Raw genomic sequence first — 21,535 nt, 5'->3', positions numbered from 1 at the left:
GTATTTGTGGACATTGGTATTACTCCGTTGCCAAAGGACAGGAGGATGGCAATAACTTTGGGCTGAATCCTTTTAAGTTCTACTCAGAGTGGACACACAAAAATCAATTGTCCTATAATAGTCATGTCCTTTAATTGTGGTGGATCTCCTCTGAGTATGACTTATTTTGGAGGCAGCCCTTTGTCTTTCCCCCTGCACCTACTCCCAATTTATGTAAAAGCAAGGTCTCTCTGACCCCTGGCCTACATTCTGATGCTGCCAAGGTGAAGCCTCCTCCCACTGGGTGAGCAAAGCCAGTTGGTCATTGACTTTTGCTTACGTACAGATGGGCAGGTGCTCCCACGCCCAGGTGTTTTTCATAAGAGTCTCTGGATCCTCAGCAGTACCTAACTTTCCTCTTCAGAGTGAGCTGCAGGGGATACTGAGGAGCAGGAGAACCCATCAGGGTGAGTCTGTAAGGAACAGAAATGTGATGTGAGCTGGCCATGGGGGATAACTCAGAACATTACCAAAAACTGGAGGCACAGCAACTCTAGACCACAAATCAGAGTGCCTCTAAAAAATGAATGAGAAAGGGAGAATAGGTAGAAGATCTGCCATAGGAATGGAAATCAGAAACTTGAGTTCTAGCAGTGTCAGTATATATAGTATATAGTATGTGTATGTATATATATATATATATATATATATATATGCTTTCGTAGATTTTCACGGGTACAGGAATGCAGGTTTTGGTGTCCTCGGGTGTCTTCCCGTGTAAAAGTTGGGGTGTCTAGGCGACGTTTCGACGAGGTCTCACTCGTCATCTTCAGGCTGGTGCTTTCGGCTTCTTGTTACTGGAACAGAGCGGGATCTCAATGAGTACCTAAGTGGTACTCAGGATATCACTCAAGAAATCACTCAAGGTATCTCTCAAGTAATTAAGGAACAAAAGAAGAAAAGGCACACTAGCCTGGGAACTTCCTCTCTGCCCAGAACATTGGAGGCTAGACACCACACCCCCTCTACAGTATTTATAGGAACTCAAACATTGAGATCCCGCTCTGTTCCAGTAACAAGAAGCCGAAAGCACCAGCCTGAAGATGACGAGTGAGACCTCGTCGAAACGTCGCCTAGACACCCCAACTTTTACACGGGAAGACACCCGAGGACACCAAAACCTGCATATATATATATATATATATATATGTAGTATATAGTATGTGTATGCGTATATATATATATATATATCCACCTACCCACACATACCCCATTTTGTGGGAGGTTTGGAGGTCTTTGGAGATTTGAATGATAACCCCTTCTGCCCAACCGTATAGCAGTAGTTGTGGAGAAGATTCACCAATAGTACAGTTTGGCGATGCTTTGAGTAACTGGGTGTGGATGCCCCAGCAGATTTGAACAAGAAGGGGACTCTCTTCAATTTCTCCATTTAGGGTGTAGCTTTTAGGATAGATGTGCATGATCAAGTGATGGCTTGTGTTATTGTATTTATATTTACTGTTTATTTATTTAATAAAAAAATATTTTTAAAAACCTGCAAAGTGGTTTACCAAAACAAAAAACCCCCCAAAAACACACCACAGCAGTAGATAGAATCAAGAAAAATTAACAATCCTACTTTAAAACATACAAAAGCTAAAATATTAAGATTGAAATTACTTCAACTTCCTAAGCACCCAATCCAATTCCTGTGGAACGCCCTCCCACCAGATGTCTAAGTTTTTTATGAACCTCCCTAATAGGGCAGTAATTGTTCCTTGATAATTTGTCACCCCCCTCAGTGATAGCACCTGGGGTGACCTGCCCCCCCCAGACCCCTTCCTACGCCGCTGCCCCATCACAGCCCTATTTCTGATTCTTTCAGCTGCAGCCACTATGCCTTGTTTCCGGATTTCACCCTCCTCCTTGTGCCTCCTCCTCTTCCTCCTGGCTTCCAGCTCTGCCTCAGAAGATGATACTGTGGTGGTCACCAGCAGTGGTCCCATTAAAGGCAAAAGACTCCCAGCTGGCTCTGGCTCTGTGACCGCCTACCTGGGCATCCCCTATGCTGAGCCCCCCATAGGCAAACTGCGCTTCCAGAAGCCAGTTCCACATCAGCCGTGGAGCCAGGTCTTGGAGGCCACCACCTTTGGCAACTCTTGCCTTCAGTTTAATAACGATTCCTTCCCTGATCGACCCATATGGACTCCAAACACACCACTTTCAGAGGACTGCCTCTTCCTCAACATCTGGGTGCCCCGCCCACGGCCAGTCACACCAGTGCCCATCCTTGTATGGATCTATGGTGGGGGTTTTAGCATGAACACAGCCTCAGCAGATGTCTTAAATGGAGGCTTACTAGCTGCTACAGAGAATGTCATTGTGGCCTCCATGAATTACCGTGGAGGAATGTTAGGTTACCTGTACTTGCCGCCAGCAGCCCCAGGAAATGTTGCATTGTGGGACCAACATCTGGCTCTGAAGTGGGTGAGTGAGAATGCAGCTGTCTTTGGCGGGGATCCAGCTCGGTTGACTCTCCTTGGCCTCGGTTCTGGAGCAGTTTCAGTTGGTTTGCACCTCCTTTCACCGGCAAGCCAACCCCTTGTTGCCCGTGGTGTGCTTCATAGTGGAGTTCCCACTGCCCGCCGGATTTGGAGGAGTCCTGAAGATGCCGAAAGAGAATCAGTTATGGTGAGTCAGCTCATGGGGTGTCCTAAAACTAACCATAGTGCGATGGTCAGCTGCCTACAGGGGAAGGAAATTGAGAGCCATGCACTTTCTGAACTCTGTGGTATCAGATCAATAACAGCAGATGGGGAATTTCTTACTGATGAGCCCCGAAAGCTCCTGGAGAGAGGCATTCAAGGCAAACCTATTCTCACTGGTGTCATGGCTAATGAAGAATCATTCCTGGCATACCTTATGCTTCCTAGTGCTGAAGTAAATGATGGGATCCTGACCTGGGAGCAGCTCCTTGAAGGGGTGCTGGAAACTCTGAAAACAGAAGACATTGCCAGGGCTATAGCCCTCAAATATGCTGAATACTTTCAAGGGCCAGAGCGGTACCGTTTGGCCTTGATTCAGTATTTGGGAGATTATCCCTTTTTATGCCCAGTGATAGAGTTTGCTGCAAAGGCCAGGGAGCTTGGGAGCCCAGCTTATGTTTATTCCTTCAGCCACCGCAGTTCTGGCTTTCCTTGGCCAGAGTGGATAGGGACCCCCCACGGAGCAGAGATCCCCTACTTATTTGGAAACTTGGCAGCATCATTGCGGAAAGACCCATCGGAGACGGAGGTGGAATTGAGCCGGCGAGTGATGCGATACTGGGCGGAGTTTGCCAGAAGCGGGTAAGTTATTAACCTTTCTGTGCCAAGAACTAAGTATGCCAGCCCATATATACCAACATGCCTTTTACTATGTTTTTAAAAATAAATGAAGTAATTATCTTGTTGCACACCATCCCAGTATCTGAGTGGAGCTAGATTTCAGGGTTCCAGGTGTTTCACCTCGGGTTGGTTTGCTTGGGATGAGGACTGCTGTGTCTTTAGGATATATGGTTTATATACACACACATAGATATACAACCTGCTCCTATGATGGAGAGGCTGACAGAAATAACACGCAGAAGATTTTGGACCCCAATAATTACAAGGAATGCTGGGATCATGCAGGCTACCCTCCCCCAGACTCACAACAATATTTTCAGCAGCTGTTTTTATTTATACTTTTATGTTTTTTAACTTTTTGGATTACTTTTTCTAAACTTCCAAATGTTATCATTTTAAGATATCTATTCTGTTCCTCCAAACTGCTTCGACGTCTGACAATCCAATTAATTAAATAAAGATAATTAAATGGCGGAACCTAGATCATGTGCACATACATTTTGGGGTATACAAATATAAATGTTCCCATTTGGTAACTGATCTGTGGTTTTCCGAACTGAAAATGTTCTAGGCGTGACTACTTGCTTCTGGCTTTCATGTCAGCTCTGTCTACTTCAAGCATTGGATCCTCACCCTGAAATCAGTCTGAGGCTGTAATAAAGCTCTGATTTCTTTGTTGCGTCTACAGGAATCCCACGGGGTCTGCGCCGAATGAGGAACAGTGGCCTGTCTACAATGCTACAGAGCAGAACGTCTTCCACATTACCACAGAGGCAGCCCAGCACAAATGGATGCCACCTGGTCCACGATGTGCTTTCCTGGCAACTCATCTAGCAAATGAAATAGAAGCAAGTGAGTTCAGGGCTCTCTTCGGAAAGGGGGGATATGGCGATACCCAGCTCTGGATTGGGAGTTGCTAGATGAAAATATGAAGAAGGGGGTTTATTAAAAGGGGGTATTTTTCACTTATCAGAGGTCCTCCACAAACTCCCCACAGCTATCTTGTCCCCTCAGTGCTCCAGGGTCCCTCCTCTCTTCCCCACTCCCTTAGTGACTCAGGCTTCAGGCTTTATCAAACATTAAAATAAGAGCCACCACATGAATAGTTACTGTCAGGTGGCTGTTGCGGTTACTCGAAAGTAACCAGGCAGGACTCCAACCTGTGTTTTACAGGCTTTACTTTGGTGTAAAACTATTTACAGTGAAGAGCCCCAAAGCTCATGTCTGGCTCAATCGCCAGCAGAATCCGGGAGTGGTCTTTCTTTGGACCTCCCCCAACATAAGAGTTTTGTTACCCCCAACCTTCTCCTCCCCTCTTTGCGCCTTAGGCTACTGCGCAGGATGGGCAATGGCAAGGGCGTGTTTCCCTCCTGTCCGGCTTGCCCAGGAGTGGTGTTAAGGCTCCCACCAGCATCCTGTGGTCCTTGCACCTCTTCCCCACTGGAGGTGGGGCTTTACTCCTCCCCGGAAGAGGAATTGCTTTGCAAGATTTTTGGAGGCTCCCTGTAACACAACTGCCCTTCTATTTCTCGCCTCTGAGCCGATGGCAGTTCCCTGACAGTTACGTCATCTGCAACACAATATTTCATGAGTTTGTTTTTTTTTAATTGCCAATTGCTGGAGAAATGTGGAGAACTGAAATATAAGAGCAGAGAAATGAGAACCGGGGAGAACCAAAACGGGCAGATCTGTTCATCCACAGTGGTCAAGGTTGAACATTACAGGCCAACAACATCTGGGGGGCCATGTGATCCCCATCCTCCTTTTTCATTTTTAAAAAAATCATTTTTAGTTCCCGCAGCATTCTGGTACAGGAGACATGATGGCTGGAGCCTTGCTATCTTCACTGCAGGAGCCACAGTGATAAAGCATTTTTAAAAATGTGAGCTGGGGAAGGGAATACTTGCTCCCCTTGGATGCCTCAGAGAACTTCCTGGGAAACAGCTTAGGACCCCATCTTCAATGGGGCATGAGGAGTACCATAAGAATGCAGGGGGGAAGGATTCTGGCCTGCTTTTGATGGAAAACAAAAACCGGGAGACTAATCAGATCTCCTGCACGAGGAGTTTGATCTTCTGTTGATCAGTTATTTTCCCCAACCATTGTTTATTTTTCCTTTTGCAGGGAAATCTGAAGAAGGTTGTATACCACCTGTTCAGGAGAAAGATGTGAAGAATGAGGCCGGAGATGGCGAAAACCATGCCTCAGGAACAGTTTAGCTAGGCCAAACTCTGAGGGATCTGCAGTCATGTACAAAACATACGGTAGCATAGCTATTCATCGCAACAAACCTGAATGAAGGAAGAAATTACTGTGATATGAATTGAATAAAAATGTAAACCCTCTTCAGGCATTTGGTATCTCCAGAATACTTGGGTTTCTTCAAGAAGAATGGGGATCTGGAACAATACCAACGACACATTCCCTAGGTAGGATGGCCAGTGAGACTGGCCTGTGAATTTTGGATAGCCTCTTCACACACTAAGTATATATAGATACTGACTCCTTGAGTGGCAGAAAAACGGAAGGGAATGGTGTGAGGACAGCCTTGTTCTAATAGAGGTTAGCTGGGTCACTCCCTTTGCCCCCATCTCATTTATAGGATTTAATGCTTTGACAACAACTTATTCCTAATAAAGATCCTTGAAAAGTTTGCTCAGTCTGCATTTTTTTAATCGAGCCAATGTAATTTGCACATCCTGGAAACGGAACATAGGTATCATTTCGTTTTCAATAGCACACTAAATACTATTATCTGGTTCTCAGTGCAAAAACATAACAAAATGCATATAAGATAGATGTTATTGTTGTTGTTTAGTCGTTCAGTTGTGTCCGACTCTTCGTGACCCCATGGACCAGAGCACGCCAGGCACTCCTATCTTCCACTGCCTCCCGCAGTTTGGTCAGACTCATGTTTGTAGCTTCGAGAACGCTGTCTAACCATCTTGCCCTCTGTCGTCCCCTTCTTCTTGTGCCCTCAATCTTTCCCAACATCAGACAGATACGCTAAGCCAAAACATGCATAAAATGCACAAAGCATGTACAAAATGCACATTTTGAGGGAGGGAAGCTGTTTCAAATATAATGCAAATGTTTGTGTAGTTTTTAAAGTGCTTTTATCACACATTGGGATGGGACGAACTGATGAATAAAACTTAAATGAAGCACACAAGACTTATCTGGACAAGAAATCGACTGATAATCGACTGATCCGTAATTCAGTGACCACTACTTTCAACACTGGCAATTTGAGGGCAGCAGCCTAGCTTCCTGGTTTGCATAACTTGTAGCACATACAGTCCTAATCTCATACTGAGGGGAATGCTGACAGGGATGAGGGGAAAATTCCATCTAGTTTGCATTGAAAGGCAAGTTTACCTAATTCACACTTTGTGTTGCAACATACCAACCAAAGCACAGACATCCTTCAAAATGTGCAATTCTCTGAATTTTGCAATGCAATTTTCCAGTCAAGCAATGTTTACAAAAACATATTACTAGGGTAAAGAATGCATAGAAAGGCATACATTGGAGAAAATGACATACAAAAATGTGTTATATTAGGGGAAATTAGTTTGCAGAGATATGAGTACTGGATAAAATTGCATAAAAATGTGTATATTAGGAGAGACATTCACACTAAAATGCACCTGAATTTATGACCAACTGATGTGGAAATGTGGAGAACTGAATTTAAGAAGGGATGAAATGAGAAACTGAAATGGACAGATTTGCCCATCTTTTCCATGGTTTCCAGGAGGAGTGGTGTGTGTGTGTGTGTGTGTGTGTGTGTGTGTGTGTGTGCACTTGCTGAAACTCCCCATCACTCCAGCATCAGCCTTCTAAGGCAATAGTCTCTCTTTGCCCTAATGCTAAGGCTGACCCTAGATCCATCAGGAGTTTTTCTCATTCTACAGAAGCAAATTTGTCCGCTTCAGTTTCTCATTTTCCTACAGATTATTTGCTACATCATCATCATCATCATCATCATCATCATCATCATCATCATCATCATTTATATCCTGCCCATCTGTCTGGGTTTCCCCAGCCACTATGGGCAGCTCCTAACACAATATTACAAACACAATAAAACATCAAATATTAAAAACGTCCCTAAAGAAACCGGAGCATGAAATCTGGAACAGACACACAGAACATGACAGCTGGAACAGACTTTGAGTTGCACATTGCTAATCTGGGTGCTGCTAAAGCCTACATACCCAGGGGTGGATTTAGGTTTGATGAGGCCCTAAACTACTGAAGGTAATGGGCCCCTTTATATGCCTAGCTGTCCTTTGTCAACAACAAATTGTCGCTGTTTTTTGTGTTGAATATATGCTATATGGTAATGTATGGACCTAATAGGTATCTAAAGCCATTTGCACATAACAAAATGTTTTTTTATCTTATCTTTTGGAAATGTACATCCAGGTTTTTTTCCTTTAATTTTTTTTGGGGGCCCCCAAGAGAGTGGGGCCCTTAGCTATAGCTTGTTTAGCTCATACATAAATCCGGCACTGATGACACCCAGTAGTCATGGCATGTTTCGTGCATGCAATAGAGTAGCCGTGTCGGATCAAACCTGACATTGTGCCAGGTCTGCGTCTTCTGGAAGCTGCTGGAACCTGAGTGCATTATTTATTTATTTGCTGCTGCTTTTGATGAAGGCCCCACAGAGACCTTGGCCTTCCGATGAGAGTGACAGAAAAGCAACCATATTGCTTAAACAGAGCGGGAGCACAACATGTTTGGCCAGACCAATGCTGGAACTGTGTCAAAGGTCCCTGCATTAGCACTTATACAACAGGATCCCAGGTGCTCATTTTCCTCCCCCTCTCAGATCGATTATGGTACAGTGGTACCTAGGGTTAAGAACTTAATTCATTCTGGAGGTCCGTTCTTAACCTGAAACTGTTCTTAACCTGAGGTACCACTTTAGCTAATGGGGCCTCCTGCTGCCACCGCACAATTTCCGTTCTCATCCTGAGGTAAAGTTCTCAACCCGAGGTACTATTTCTGGGTTAGCGGAGTCTGTAACCTGAAGCATCTGTAACCTGAGGTACCACTGTATTGATAGCTGGAAGTCCCCTTGCATGAAGAATCACTTATACAGTGGTACCTCAGGTTACAGATGCTTCAGGTTACAGACTCCGCTAACCCGGAAGTAGTACCTCGGGTTAAGAACTTTACCTCAGGATGAGAACAGAAATCGCACGGCAGCTGCGGTATAGATGCTGATGCTCTGTATCCACAGTTTTAGGCAGCGAGGGTTCTGAATACCAGTTGCTGAAAACCACAGGCGGGAGAGAGGGCTCTTATGCTCACATTCCACTTGTGGGTTTCCCCACAGGCATCCGGTTGGCCATGGGGAGAACAGGATCCTGGGCTAGAAGGGGCACTGGCCTGATGCAGCAGGCTCTTCTGATGTTCTTAACATTTGTAATGGTAATACTCGGCCATCGAATCACAGAACTGTAGAGTTTGAAGGGACCACAAGGGTCATGTAGTCTGACTCTTTGCCGTGCCCAACATGGGATTCAGACCCATGACCCTGAGATTCAGAGTCTCATGCTCTTCCAATTGAGTAGCATAGTTAAAATACAGTGGTACCTCGGGTTACAGATGCTTCAGGTTACATACGCTTCTGGATACAGACTCCACTAATCCAGAAATAGTACCTCAGGTTAAGAACTTTGCTTCAGGATGAGAACAGAAATCGTACTCCAGCAGCAGCAGGAGGCCCCATTAGCTAAAGTGGTGCTTCAGGTTAAGAACAGTTTCAGGTTAAGAATGGACCTCCAGAACGAATTAAGTACTTAACCCGAGGTACAGGGAACAGGGAGACAGTTTCATAGAATCATAGAGCTAGAAGGGATCCTGAGGTGGACGGACGAGAAGGCTCTTGGGTTCCCTTCGAACTCTACAATCCTATGATTGTAGATCTAACCACCCTGAGGGCTGACATTCTTCTTCCAGTAAATGTTACATCACTGCCTCACCTGCTGATGTTTTAAGATTATATCAGATAGCCATCAGATAGCTGTCCCTCTTTAGTCATCTTGCCTGGAGACTAGGTTCATTCAAAAAAAATTTCCATTCAGGCAGGCATCATTGTATGTGTAAATTCACAAAACCTCCAGGCTCTTTTTGCAAAATAATAACTGACTAAGATGTGTTACAGTCAGGAGTGACAGGAAGGCCAACCTTCCAGATGTTGGCACAGGCAAACCAAGGGATTTGCATGCAGTATGGCATGCTGCTATTTTATTTAGAAGACAGAAATGTATGCAATATCCCCCATCTTTGGTTGCCCCCAAAATATGGAAATCTGAAATGATAATGATGATGATGATGGGGGTGGGGATAATTTTCTCTGATTCTCCCAGAATTAGGTTAACCATAGTGACAAGTCCCTAGGGTCTATGAAGTCCCCAAGGATCACATTCAGCAGTCGCCACACCTGAGGTTCACCACACCTTTTACTCTTCCATATTTCAGGTTAAGAACAGACCTCCAGAAAGAAATAAGTTCTTAAGCTGAGGTACCACTGTATATAGATCCCCCCTATCACCAGGCACAAAGGGAACGAGAGGATGGAAATCAGAATCATTCAGACCCCTTCACCCCCATGCAATTCTGATGGTAGCTCTGACGCAAGACCCAATTGAATGACCAGTAGTTAAAATGTTAAGTAATTCTTGGTGACTTAAAATGTCAGCTGTTGTGATGGTGAAACAGCATTCATTAGAAGAAAGAATGTCACATTTCAGGACAGTTGTACCTGGTGGCTTAAGGGCACCCGGATGTGGGCATGAAACATAACACAGGAGCCTTGCAATTCCTGGAAGATGCTCTTGCCACAAGGGCCTTAACAATACAAAAGGAGCGCCAGCGACCAACACATCAGTCTCAAAGACGGGGAAGGGAGTGTAAGAACTTCAGAGGTGGAACTGCTTTCCTTGCAGCACCCCCAAGGAGCAGTCTGAAGCTTCCATAAGTGTCCTCTTCTTGCATCCAGAGCAAAGATATTTGGTAAGTACACCACTGCAGAGAATGTGTGGTTGTGTTGTAGATGGGAATCTTTCATAATTAAGGCTTCGTTAAAAGTTTTCATAATAGATTACATGAAAAAGCAAACTGATCTAAACAAAAATAAAAACAAAGAGAAAAGGAGAAAGAACGAAGGTCCTCTCTCACAGGTATGTATTAGCCCTTATCCCAAACAGAAGGAAGTGAAGACTCCCAGATTTCACTTGGGAGTTTCTCATTCTTCTCCCAGCTTGGGAGATCTTCACTTCCTTGCCTCTCTCACAGTATCCTCCACCAACCAGTATATTGAGAATTCTTGAGAAGATAAAATCAACAAGGCATTTCTTTCTTTTTTTAAAAAAAACACTGGTATTGTTTCCTTGGTCTTCCCCCCTCTCCAATCCTGGGTTGCATTAATGACCTGACAATTGGCCATGTTGGCCGAAGCTGATGGGAACTGATATCCCACAGCACGTGGAATGGCACAGATTCCCCATCTTGTTATATGGTTAACTTGGGTTGCATTCACATCGCAGTTTTCTTTCATGCTGTTTCCCTGTTAATTTCTGCACCTCATTTGAGCTTTCACATGAAGGGCACTTCTGGGTAAAAAAGGATAAAGGTGAAGGACCCCTGGACGGTTAAGTCCAGTCAAAGGCGACTGGGGTTGGAGGGAGCTGGCCGAGGGAGCTGGCGTTTGTCCACAGACAGCTTTCCAGGTCATGTGGCCAGCATGACTAAACCGCTTCTGGCGCAACGGAACACCATGACGTGTGCCAGAGTGCATGGAAACGCATTTACCTTCCCACCACAGCAGTACTTCTTTATCTACTTACACTGGTGTGCTTTTGAACTGTTAGGTTGACAGAAGCTGAGCAACGGGAGCTCACTCCGTTGCAGGGATTCGAACCGCTAACCTTCTGATCGACTAGCCCAGGAGGCTCAGTGGCTTAGACCACAGCGCCACCCACATCCCTGGCACTTCTGGAAATGTAGCAGAATATGGTGCAAGTTTAGACCACTTTTCATGCTGTTTGCTTCTGGGTGGGAAAAAATCAGTTTGCAAATAAAGTAGAAATGCACCAAACTTTATTTTGCAAATAAAGTAGAAATGCACTAAACATGCACCATACCCCACTAGATTTCCAGATGCGGTTGTATGTCATGTGAGAGCTGAAATACGATGTGGAAAACAAGAGTCTGGGAAACATCTGGAGAACAGAATAGACTGCCATGTGGCTGCAGCATTTCTAAAAGAAATATATAATAATATATTATTGTGTTTCCCACCCTAACCCCATTTCTTATTCTTTCACCTGCAGCTGCTATGCTTCGATTGTGGACTTCACCCTCCTCCTTCTGCCTTCTCTTCCTTCTGGCTTCCAGCTCTGCCTCTGAAAACGATACTGTGGTGGTCACCAGCAGTGGTCCTATTAGAGGCAAGTGGCTCCCAGCTGGCTCTGGCTCTGTGACCGCTTACCTGGGCATCCCTTATGCTGAGCCCCCCATAGGCAAACTGCGCTTCCAGAAGCCGGTTCCACATCAGCCGTGGAGCCAGGTCTTGGAGGCCACCACCTTTGGCAACTCTTGCCACCAGGCAATTATTGATTTCCTACCTAATTCCACCACATTATTTCCCAACACACCAGTTTCAGAGGACTGTCTCTTTCTCAACATCTGGGTGCCCAACCCACAACCAGTCAAACCAGTGCCCATCCTTCTATGGATCTACGGTGGGGGATTTATCAGTGGCACAGCCTCGCTGGACATCTACAACGGGGCATTCCTAGCTGCTACAGAGAATGTCATTGTGGCCTCCATGAATTACCGAGTAGGGAGTCTGGGTTTCCTGTACCTGCCGCCAGATGTCCCAGGAAACGCTGGCTTGTGGGACCAACATCTGGCTCTGAAGTGGGTGAGTGAGAACGCAGCTGTGTTTGGTGGTGATGCAGCCCAGATAACTCTCTTTGGTGTAAGCGCTGGAGGATCCTCAGTTGGTTTCCACCTGTTTTCACCGGCCAGCCAACCCCTTTTTGCCCGTGCTGTGCTTCAGAGTGGAGTTCCCAATGCCCCCTGGGGTTGGCGGAATCCTGAAGATGCCCTAAGAGTTTCGGTAATTGTGAGTGACCTCATGGGGTGTCCTACAGCTAACCACAGTGCTATGGTTAGCTGCCTACAGGGAAAGGAAGGCAAGGCATATTCTGACCTGGGACCTATGTTTTCTTTGACAACCGATGGGGAGTTCATCCCAGACGATCCCCAAAAGCTCCTGGAGACTGGTGGTGTTCAGGGCAAACCCATTCTTGCTGGTGTCAGTGCTGACGAAGGGTCACATATGGTATTCATGCTATTTCCAAGCATCATAGGAAACGATTCAATACTTACCAGGGAGCAGCTCTATGAAGGGGTGAATCAAACAGTAAAAAATGGAACTAAACAAAATGCCATCAATGCCACAATACTGAAGTACGTCCAAGAGAGCCATGGGCCAGAACAGTACCAAATGGCCTTGAGTCAGTTTTTAGGAGATTACTTCTTTGTGTGCCCACTGGCTGAGTTTGCTGCAAAGGTTGGAGGAGCCGAGAGCCCAGTTTATGTTTACTACTTCGACCACCGTTTTCCCACTTGGCCCAAGTGGGCAGGAACACCCCACGGAGCTGAGTTGCCTTACTTGTTTGGAATCATGGCATCCGAGTCGCAAACAAACCAATCGGAGGCGGCGGCTGAAGATGCTGAATTGAGCCGTCGAGTGATGCGATACTGGGCAGACTTTGCCAGAAGCGGGTAAGGCATTAATCCCTCCACGTCGTAAAACAAACACTTCCTCCTTATCTATGTCCTAGAGGCTGCCTTTTATCTCTGTGCAAGTCGTGAATGTGGTTCAGCTTGAAATGTGCGGGTATCCCACTTCCCAGCATGTTATTGTTGCAAAAGGCTTCAATTTTGTAGAGGTAGGGTAGGAAATGTCAGTCGAGGTGGACAGAAAGGTGATTATGCAGGCCTCTCTATCCAACCATCATGAGCCTTCCACCCCAGACCACATCTCTCACTTGTTGAAGTCTGTCTGTCTATCATCCTCCTATTAGGTGCAGGTCAATTCTGTGTCCAGGGCAGCTGTCTACCAGCTCCATCTGATATGCAGGCTGTGACCCTACCTGCCCACAGACTGTCTCCCCAGAGTGGTGCATGCTCTAGTTATCTCCCACTTGGACTACTGCAATGCGCTCTATGTGGGACTACCTTTGAAGGTGACCCAGAAACTTCAACTAATTTAGAATGTGGCAGCTAGATTGGTGACTGGGAGTGGCTTCCGAGACCACATAACATTGGTCCTGAAAGACCTACATTGGCTCCCAGTACATTTCTGAGCACAATCCAAAATGTCAGTGCTGACCTTTAAAGCCCTAAACGGCCTTGGCCCAGTATAACTGAAGGAGCATCTTCACCCCCATCGCTCAGCTCAGAGGGCCTTCTGAAAGTTCCCTCACTGCACGAAGTGAGGTTACAGGGAACCAGGCAGAGGGCCTTCTTGGTGGTGGCACCCACCCTGTCCTCCCAGCAGATGTCAAGGAAATAATCTGACTTTTAGAAGACATCTGAAGGCAGCCCTGTTTAGGGAAGTTTTTAATGTTTGATGTTTTATCGTGTTTTTAATATTCTGTTGGGAGCCACCCAGAGTGGCTGGGGAAGCCCAGCCAGATGGGTGGGGTATAAATAAAATAATATCATCATCACCACCACCACCATCTATCTTGTATTATTTATTGATTACCCGCTCTTTACTCTCTGGTTTCTTTGTTGCCCCAACAGGAATCCCACTGGGTCAGAGGCAAGTGAAGTGAAGTGGCCCGTCTACAATTCCACAGAGCAGAACTTCTTTCATATCGGCGGAAAGGCAGCCCAGCCCAAACGGAGGTCTCCTGCCTCACACTGTGGTTTTCTGGCATCTCTTTTTTCAAATGCAACAGAAGCAGGTGAATTTGGGGCTCCTCTGGGAGTGGGAGCGTTCGTAGGGGCTCAGCCGTGCTCCCGTTGTGACCTCCGAGACAAGGAGATAAGTCACCACACAGCCTTTAGAAGACATCTATAGGGAAGTTTTTTTAATTTTTTTAAAATGTTTTGTTGTGTTTCTATATATAATGGAAGCTGTGTAGAATGGCTGGGGCAACCGAGTCAGATGGCCAGGGAATAATAATAATAATAATAATAATAATAATAATAATAATAATAGAATAGGGCATCCCATTTTCATTGGAGAAATGTTGTAGGGTATGCAATTGCTAGCTCAAAATATTGAGGAGTGATATCATTGAAAATGGGCATTATCAAAGTACTCTTCTGAAGCATTACAGAAGAGCTCTTTCGAGAAAGGGAACCTATTTAGTTAACCGGCCAGCTTTAGAGGGCAGTGTCAGAGGTTGGCATGGGAGGTTGGCATGTCTCTATCTGGCCCTTGCAGTTCTCTCCAGCCCACACCCACTCCCCTTGTTTTTGCCTGGCCTAGAAAGTGTCCTTGATTGTTGATACAGTGGTACCTCGGGTTAAGTACTTAATTTGTTCTGGAGGTCCGTTCTTAACCTGAAACTGTTCTTAACCTGAAGCACCACTTTAGCTAATGGGCCCTCCTGCTGCCACCGCGCCGCCGGAGCACGATTTCTGTTCTCATCCTGAAGCAAAGTTCTTAACCCGAGGTACTATTTCTGGGTTAGCGGAGTCTGTAACCTGAAGCGTATGTAACCTGAAGCGTATGTAACCCGAGGTACCACTGTAATGCCTTTTGCTGTCCTGGATAGAGGATAGAGGGGGAAGTGTGAAACGCCCCATAGCAGTATGTTTCATTCACTGCTTCAAGGCTCCTCCTTTCTGCCTCCCACACTGGCTTACCTGCCCTCCAATGGTCACTATCCCAACATCCCAAATCCCTTAGTTACAGTTACGAAACATGAAAACAACAGCAAGAACATGAAGCACCCAAACAAAACCACACAGATATTTATGTTATCTGCCACACACATTTTGGAGGAGTTTTTAAGAGGAAAGAAATGAGAAACCGGGAGAGGCAAATTGGGACTATCACTCCAGACCAACAACTGCAGGATCATAGGTCCCCCATCCATTTTTATTCCATTTTTAGAAAGGTTCTCTTAGGTTCCCACAATATTCTGCTACAGGATGCATGGTGGCTGAAGGCTGCGAACCAGAAAGCCTTGTTATCATCACTGTAGGAGTATGTTTTTTTTTTTTTTAAAAAAAGTCTGGTTGCAGCATTCTGCCTCAGCTGGAGCTTTTGAATGGGACCCAAGGGCAGCCCCAAATACAGCACATTACAGTAATCCAGCCTTGTCCAGGAATGGCCATAGTTGGCAATAATAATAATAATAATAATAATAATAATAATAATAATAATAATAATTATTATTATTATTATTATTATTATTATTTATTATTTATACCCCGCCCATCTGGCTGGGCCTCCCCAGCCACCCTGGGCGGCTTCCATAAAAACCAAAAATACAGTAAAATCACACGTTAAAAACTTCCCTGAACAGGGCTGCCTTAAGATGTCTTCTGAATGTCAGGTAGTTGTTTATCGCTTTGACATCTGCTGGAAGGGCGTTCCACAGGGCGGGCGCCACTACCGAGAAGGCCCTCTGCCTGGTTCCCTGTAGCTTTGCTTCTCGCAATGAGGGAACCGCCAGAAGGCCCTCGGCGCTGGACCTCAGCGTCCGGGCAGAATGATGGGGGTGGAGACGCTCCTTCAGGTATACTGGGCCGAGGCCGTTTAGGGCTTTAAAGGTCAGCACCAACACTTCGAGTTGTGCTCGGAAACATACTGGGAGCCAATGTAGGCAAATCAGACATAGCTGGTAAAAGGCACACCTAGCTACAGAGGCCTCTAGGAGACCCCTATACTACTCACCTGGTTTTTTTAGTAGGAGTGCAATGCCATCCAGAACAGGTAACTTGCCAATTTCTCAAACATGGGAACCACCTACCCACAGAGCCTCCATCTTCCCAGGTTTCAAACAAAGTTTATTGGCTCAGGAGAGTATGACAGTAGATTAATATGTCAAGAGACTAATCAGATCTTGGGCATGGATATTTCATTGACCTTCTATTGATCAGTTCTTTCTTTCTTTCTTTTTAGAAAACCTTTTCTGAGGTCTCTGAAGAAGGGAGCACTTCACCCATTTTGGAGAAAGGTCTGAAGAATGAGAACCAAGACAATGGAAACCACACTTTAGGAACAGGTTAGCTAGGCCCACTATCTGTGGGACCTGTAGCCATGTTACGAAACACTACACAACTGTTTGGGATGTAGCTTTTCAAGACAGTTTGGTTCACTGCCACAATATCACAGAATGGTCGCTCCAATCCTCACCCCACTGTATTGTAACTTTTGAATAAATGTTAAAAAGAAAATTAAGGATGTAGTAGTTCATGGGGGGCAAAGCTGAGTGAGGAAGCAGACAAACTGCTGAGATATGAATTGAATGAAAATGTAAACCCTATTCAGGCATTCAGTACCTCTGAGCACCAAATGCATGAATGGGGTCTCTAGAAGACACCTGTTTCCTCCCTGAGAATGGAAATCCTGATTAATCAGGATTCCCATCCCCAGAAAACTCTATGCATCTCGGGCTCTTGCACATGGATGCCAATTGTGCACACACAGTTCTGATCCTGAAGAGAGGGGAATACGCAGTGGGTGGGGGGGGGGGAGAAATTTGTCAGTTTTCATTTAAAGGCAAACACACCTAATTCACACTTTCTGGAGCAGCATGCAAACCGAAACAGATAAGCCTTCCAAATCAGCCCTTCTCCGGATTTTGCAATGCCAGTCTCCAACAAGACGCACACCCTAGGTTAAGGCATGTACTGGAGAAACTATCAAGGAAAAAAATGTGTGATGTATTAAGGGAAATTGCTGTGCCAAAATATGAAGATTATTGCCTTTTAAAAAATTGTATGCATACCTGCATAAAAATGTGGTTATCAGGAGAATTTTGCACTAAAATGCTGATGGATTTCCATGAGGTTATTTTAAAACAAAGCACAAACAGGTGTGGAAAACTGAAGACTGGGGGGGGGGGGGAGATAGAAACAGGGAGAAACTGAAAGTGACAGATTTGCTCATCCCTACCATGGCCCTCGAGGGATGCAGTTGGTGCTGTGGGTTAAACCACAGAGCCTAGGGCTTGCCAATCAGAAGGTCAGCGGTTCGAATTCCTGCGACGGGGTGAGCTCCCGTTGCTCAGTCCCAACTTAGCAGTTCGAAAGCACGTCAAAGTGCAAGTAGATAAATAGGTACCGCTCCGGTGGGAAGGTAAACCGCATTTCCGTGCGCTGCTCTGTTTTGCCAGAAGCGGCTTAGTCCTGACACAGAAGCTGTACGCCGGCTCCATCGGCCAATAAAGCGGGATGAGCGCCGCAACTCCAGAGTTGGCCACGACTGGACCTAATGGTCAGGGGTCCCTCAGGAGGAATTGTGTGTGTGTGTGTGTGTGCATGATGGAACTCAATCTCCTGATCTCCCCAGCATCTGCCATCTAAGGTGATGGTCTCACTCCACCTAATGGTCCTGGATACATCAGCAACCTTTCACATTCTCTGTTAGGTACTTATTGCCAGATTATTTGTTACCTTAAAGAAAGCTGAGGTCATTTCAATCTGTTTGAGTATTATAACCTCTGTATGTTTTCAAGTAGGGTTGGAAATTTTTCTTGTTTTGTCTTTCTATAAATCACCTTGAGGGTTTGTTTGTTTTACAATCAAGCAGTGTATACATTTTCTGAAATAAAAGAAGAAGAAAAAGAAACGAGGCAGGGAGCAGGAGGAGGGGGTGAGCGAGTGGAGCAAATACAGAACTTTGCCCTTCTCTGAACCTTGGGAATCCCAAGTGGGGTGGCTACTATTGTGCTCAGGTTCTGCTTGAGAGTTTCTCACACGCCTCTGTTTCGCCACTGTGAGAACGGGGCAAATCTTTTAAGTTTTCATTTAACAAAATGTATATGCCGCTTCTTCAGTGGAAAACTTCTAAGCGGTTTGCAAAGGGCAATCTGAAACATTCATTTTAAAAGCAACCCGAAAGAGCAAACATTAAAAATAAGGGAACACCATTTTAAAAGATGTTGGTAAACTCTGCAATCTTTAAAACTTTATACATAAAATAAAAAGACTTGTTAAAACTGCATGTTAAAATGACTCGCCTGTGACAGTTACTGGCTGAAACAAGAAAGTTTTAAAGGTAAAGGGACCCCTGACCATTAAGTTCAGTCGTGGCTGACTCTGGGGTTGCGGCGCTCATCTCGCTTTATTGGCCAAGGGAGCCGGTGTACAGCTTCCGGGTCATGTGGCCAGCATGACTAAGCCGCTTCTGGAGAACCAGAGCAGCACACGGAAACGCTGTTTACCTTCCCGCAGGAGCGGTACCTATTTATCTACTTGCACTTTGATGTGCTTTTGAACTGCTAGGTTGGCAGGAGCAGGGACCGAGCAACGGGAGCTCACCCCGTCGCAGGGATTCGAACTGCCAACCTTCTGATTGGCAAGTCCTAGGCTCTGGGGTTTAACCCGAGTGCCAAAAACAATGCAGCAAAGTCTTCCTGACTAATATTAATAGGCAGGGTGTTCCAAAGTCTGGGTTCTGCCACCCTGGAAGATCAACTCTTCGCAAGAACTCCAACTGCTAAAAGGTTCTCCAAGCCACTAGGGTATGGCTGCCATATTTCAAGAAGTAAAAAGACAGACATAAAATGTGATACTCAGACACACATGTACTGCTTCTATTTGCCAGCCCATGCGCTAACCCCCGGCCCGGGAGCCAGCCCGAAATATGGAGACGTGACAACGACGTATGGGATAAAATTAGGCCACAACTTTATCAATTTCAGATGTAGGAAACCTTGGCTTAGGCATTGGACGGCAACCCTCTCAGCCCCAGCTGTGAAGGGGACTGTGAAATGAGAATTTACACAGCGTGCCCCCCACTTCGCCTGATGTTGGTAGTTTGACCTTTCGCCGCCACTCAGGGCCAGTGACTCCCACAAACACCCCTTTAACGGGCCCTGCTGATGACGCCACATGGGGGTGCATTATAATGCTACACCCCCATGCCGAAGAGAGCCAGTGTGCTGTAGTGGTGGACTCGTAATCTGGTGAACCCGGGTTCGTGTCTCTGCTCCTCCACATGCAGCTGCTGGGTGACCTTGGGCCAGTCACACTTCTCTGAAGTCTCTCAGCCCCACTCACCTCACAGAGTGTTTGTTGTGGGGGAGGAAGGGAAAGGAGAATGTGAGCCGCTTTGAGACTCCTTAGGGTAGTGATAAAGCGGAATATCAAATCCAAATCCAAACTATAGGATACTGATCTAGGTCTAAAACCGCCAAAGTTGTGACCATTGCTAGCGGGGGAGGAGGTGGAGTGCCGGCCAGTAGGCAGAGAGGTGTCACCCTGGAACGGGAAGCCTGCGCCGGGTTGCAAACCCCGCCCACTGCTTGATGTGTGAGCGGTAATTGCAAAAAAAGGGGAATCAGCCTTGCCGTTCCCCTAGACCTGCTCATCTTTACTGGAATAATATTCCTTCTGTATGAAGATTGGTAAGGTGAGAATTGGTACCATCAAAAACATTGTCGCAAAGACACGTATATGTTCTTTATTTTGTGAATATTGTTGTCGACATACAAAAATGAATTTGGTGCACGTCCATACATTTTATTTGTATGCCACCTTCCCACAATTTAAACCATGCTCCATGTGGCTTGAAACATGAGGAAAATACAGAACAAAAGTAGTCAGAAACAATAAATAAAAACGTCAAAAAATACTTCCCTTAACCTCACTACAAGACCACCACATATGATAAAAATAACCTTCTTTCTCTTTACATTTCCAACACTTATTTGATTTGGATTTATACATTTTTTTGCCATCGATATATCATTTTCATATAATTTTCTCTTGGATCATAACATGCTCTAAATTTTATATCCATATTCCACAATCGTTCCCATGCTTCCATATCTATATTATGACCAATAGCTATTGCCCATTGTATCACTGAGGATTTTACTTGCTTCAAAGGATTGCAACTGAACAGTTTGGGGCACACAGGAAACACCCCCAGCACTTCAGACATCTTGTCCTTTACCTCAGGCAGCAACAACCCTTGATATGGCCCTGCTACAGGACATCTCATTGGGGGGACATTGCATGCTCAATAAATAAATATCCATCTGCCCTCACTATTCAAACTCAACCTGGCTTTTGATGTTCTTCAATGCTTGTCCACGGATGCCTATGTTCACATATACTTGTGTTATGTATTGAAGTTCTCACCCTGGCCACCAGGGGGGATTGTGTATGTAGTTTTCACTCAGGTCCACGCCAGTTAATTTAGGCGGGAAACCCTGGGCTGTTGTTGTTACAATGTGAGAGCCGGCTGCCTATAAAAGCAGGCCGGCTGAGCTGTGTTCAGTTCGGTTTAGTTCCAGCTTACTTATAAAGAACTACTTAGAGAAATCTCTGTGTCGTCTGCTTTGTCAACCCACTACAGTGGTGCCTCAGGTTACATACGCCTCAGGTTACATATGCTTCAGGTTACAGACTCCACCAACTCAGAAATAGTGTTTCAGGTTAAGAACTTTGCTTCAGGATGAGAACAGAAATCGTTATCCAGTGGCGCGGCAGCAGCAGGAGGTCCCATTAGCTAAAGTGGTGCTTCAGGTTAAGAACAGTTTCAGGTTAAGAACAGACCTCCGGAACGAATTAAGTACTTAACCCAAGGTACCACTGTACTTCATAACTTGCATTTCTTTATGTCCAAAAGGCCAGAGACTTTGCATAACCATGAAACCCATTTTGTTGTTGTTGCACGCTACAGCTCTCCCTCTGTGCCCTCTGATGTGTACTCTTACCTAAGATGCCTCGTCCCCTGGAGAAGGCAGAGCCTGGCGGTCACTGCCCTTTGCATACACACATATTGGCAGCTGCCTTCTCACTGGGTGTTATTTGCGAGAGCTGGAAGTGTCCTATAAGTCTCAGTATCCACCTTTCCCCTTTGGATTGAGCTGCAGAGGATACCAAGGAGCAGCAGAACCCCACCGGGGATAAAGGAGGTGAGTCTTCAAGACGCAGAAGGT

At 45.6% G+C, this 21,535-nt stretch overlaps 2 protein-coding genes across 2 annotated transcripts in view; both read left to right on the top strand.

The window, feature by feature from the left end:
* Nucleotides 1-310: 310 nt before the first annotated feature.
* Nucleotides 311-21,535, top strand: part of LOC310839495 (uncharacterized protein) — a 30,956-nt gene continuing 9,731 nt past the window's right edge. The window contains exons 1-3 of the mRNA XM_083728134.1: nucleotides 311-446; nucleotides 1,865-3,326; nucleotides 4,054-4,217. Coding sequence (XP_083584260.1) covers nucleotides 326-446; nucleotides 1,865-3,326; nucleotides 4,054-4,217 — 1,747 coding nt within the window. The 5' untranslated portion in view covers nucleotides 311-325. The remainder of the gene's footprint in view (nucleotides 447-1,864; nucleotides 3,327-4,053; nucleotides 4,218-21,535) is intronic.
* LOC310837587 (cholinesterase-like) lies at nucleotides 11,708-16,571 on the top strand. The gene is made up of 3 exons (XM_083724424.1): nucleotides 11,708-13,178; nucleotides 14,205-14,368; nucleotides 16,543-16,571. Exons 1-3 carry the CDS (start codon nucleotides 11,722-11,724, stop codon nucleotides 16,554-16,556), a joined length of 1,635 nt encoding a protein of 544 aa, XP_083580550.1. The 5' UTR covers nucleotides 11,708-11,721; the 3' UTR covers nucleotides 16,557-16,571.

The sequence above is a fragment of the Podarcis gaigeae genome, assembly GCF_964106915.1.
Source record: "Podarcis gaigeae genome assembly, chromosome: 2".
NCBI classification, from domain to species: Eukaryota; Metazoa; Chordata; class Lepidosauria; order Squamata; family Lacertidae; genus Podarcis; species Podarcis gaigeae.
Note: the sequence above shows the minus strand (reverse complement) of the source record. Positions and strands in the feature narration are given on the sequence as shown.

Excerpts from the sequence above, each read along its gene's own strand:
- LOC310837587 (XM_083724424.1), top strand. The coding sequence starts at position 11,722 with ATGCTTCGATTGTGGACTTCACCCTCCTCCTTCTGCCTTCTCTTCCTT. Across the intron at positions 13,179-14,204 it reads GCAGACTTTGCCAGAAGCGG|GAATCCCACTGGGTCAGAGG; the intron begins GTAAGGCATTAA and ends TTGCCCCAACAG.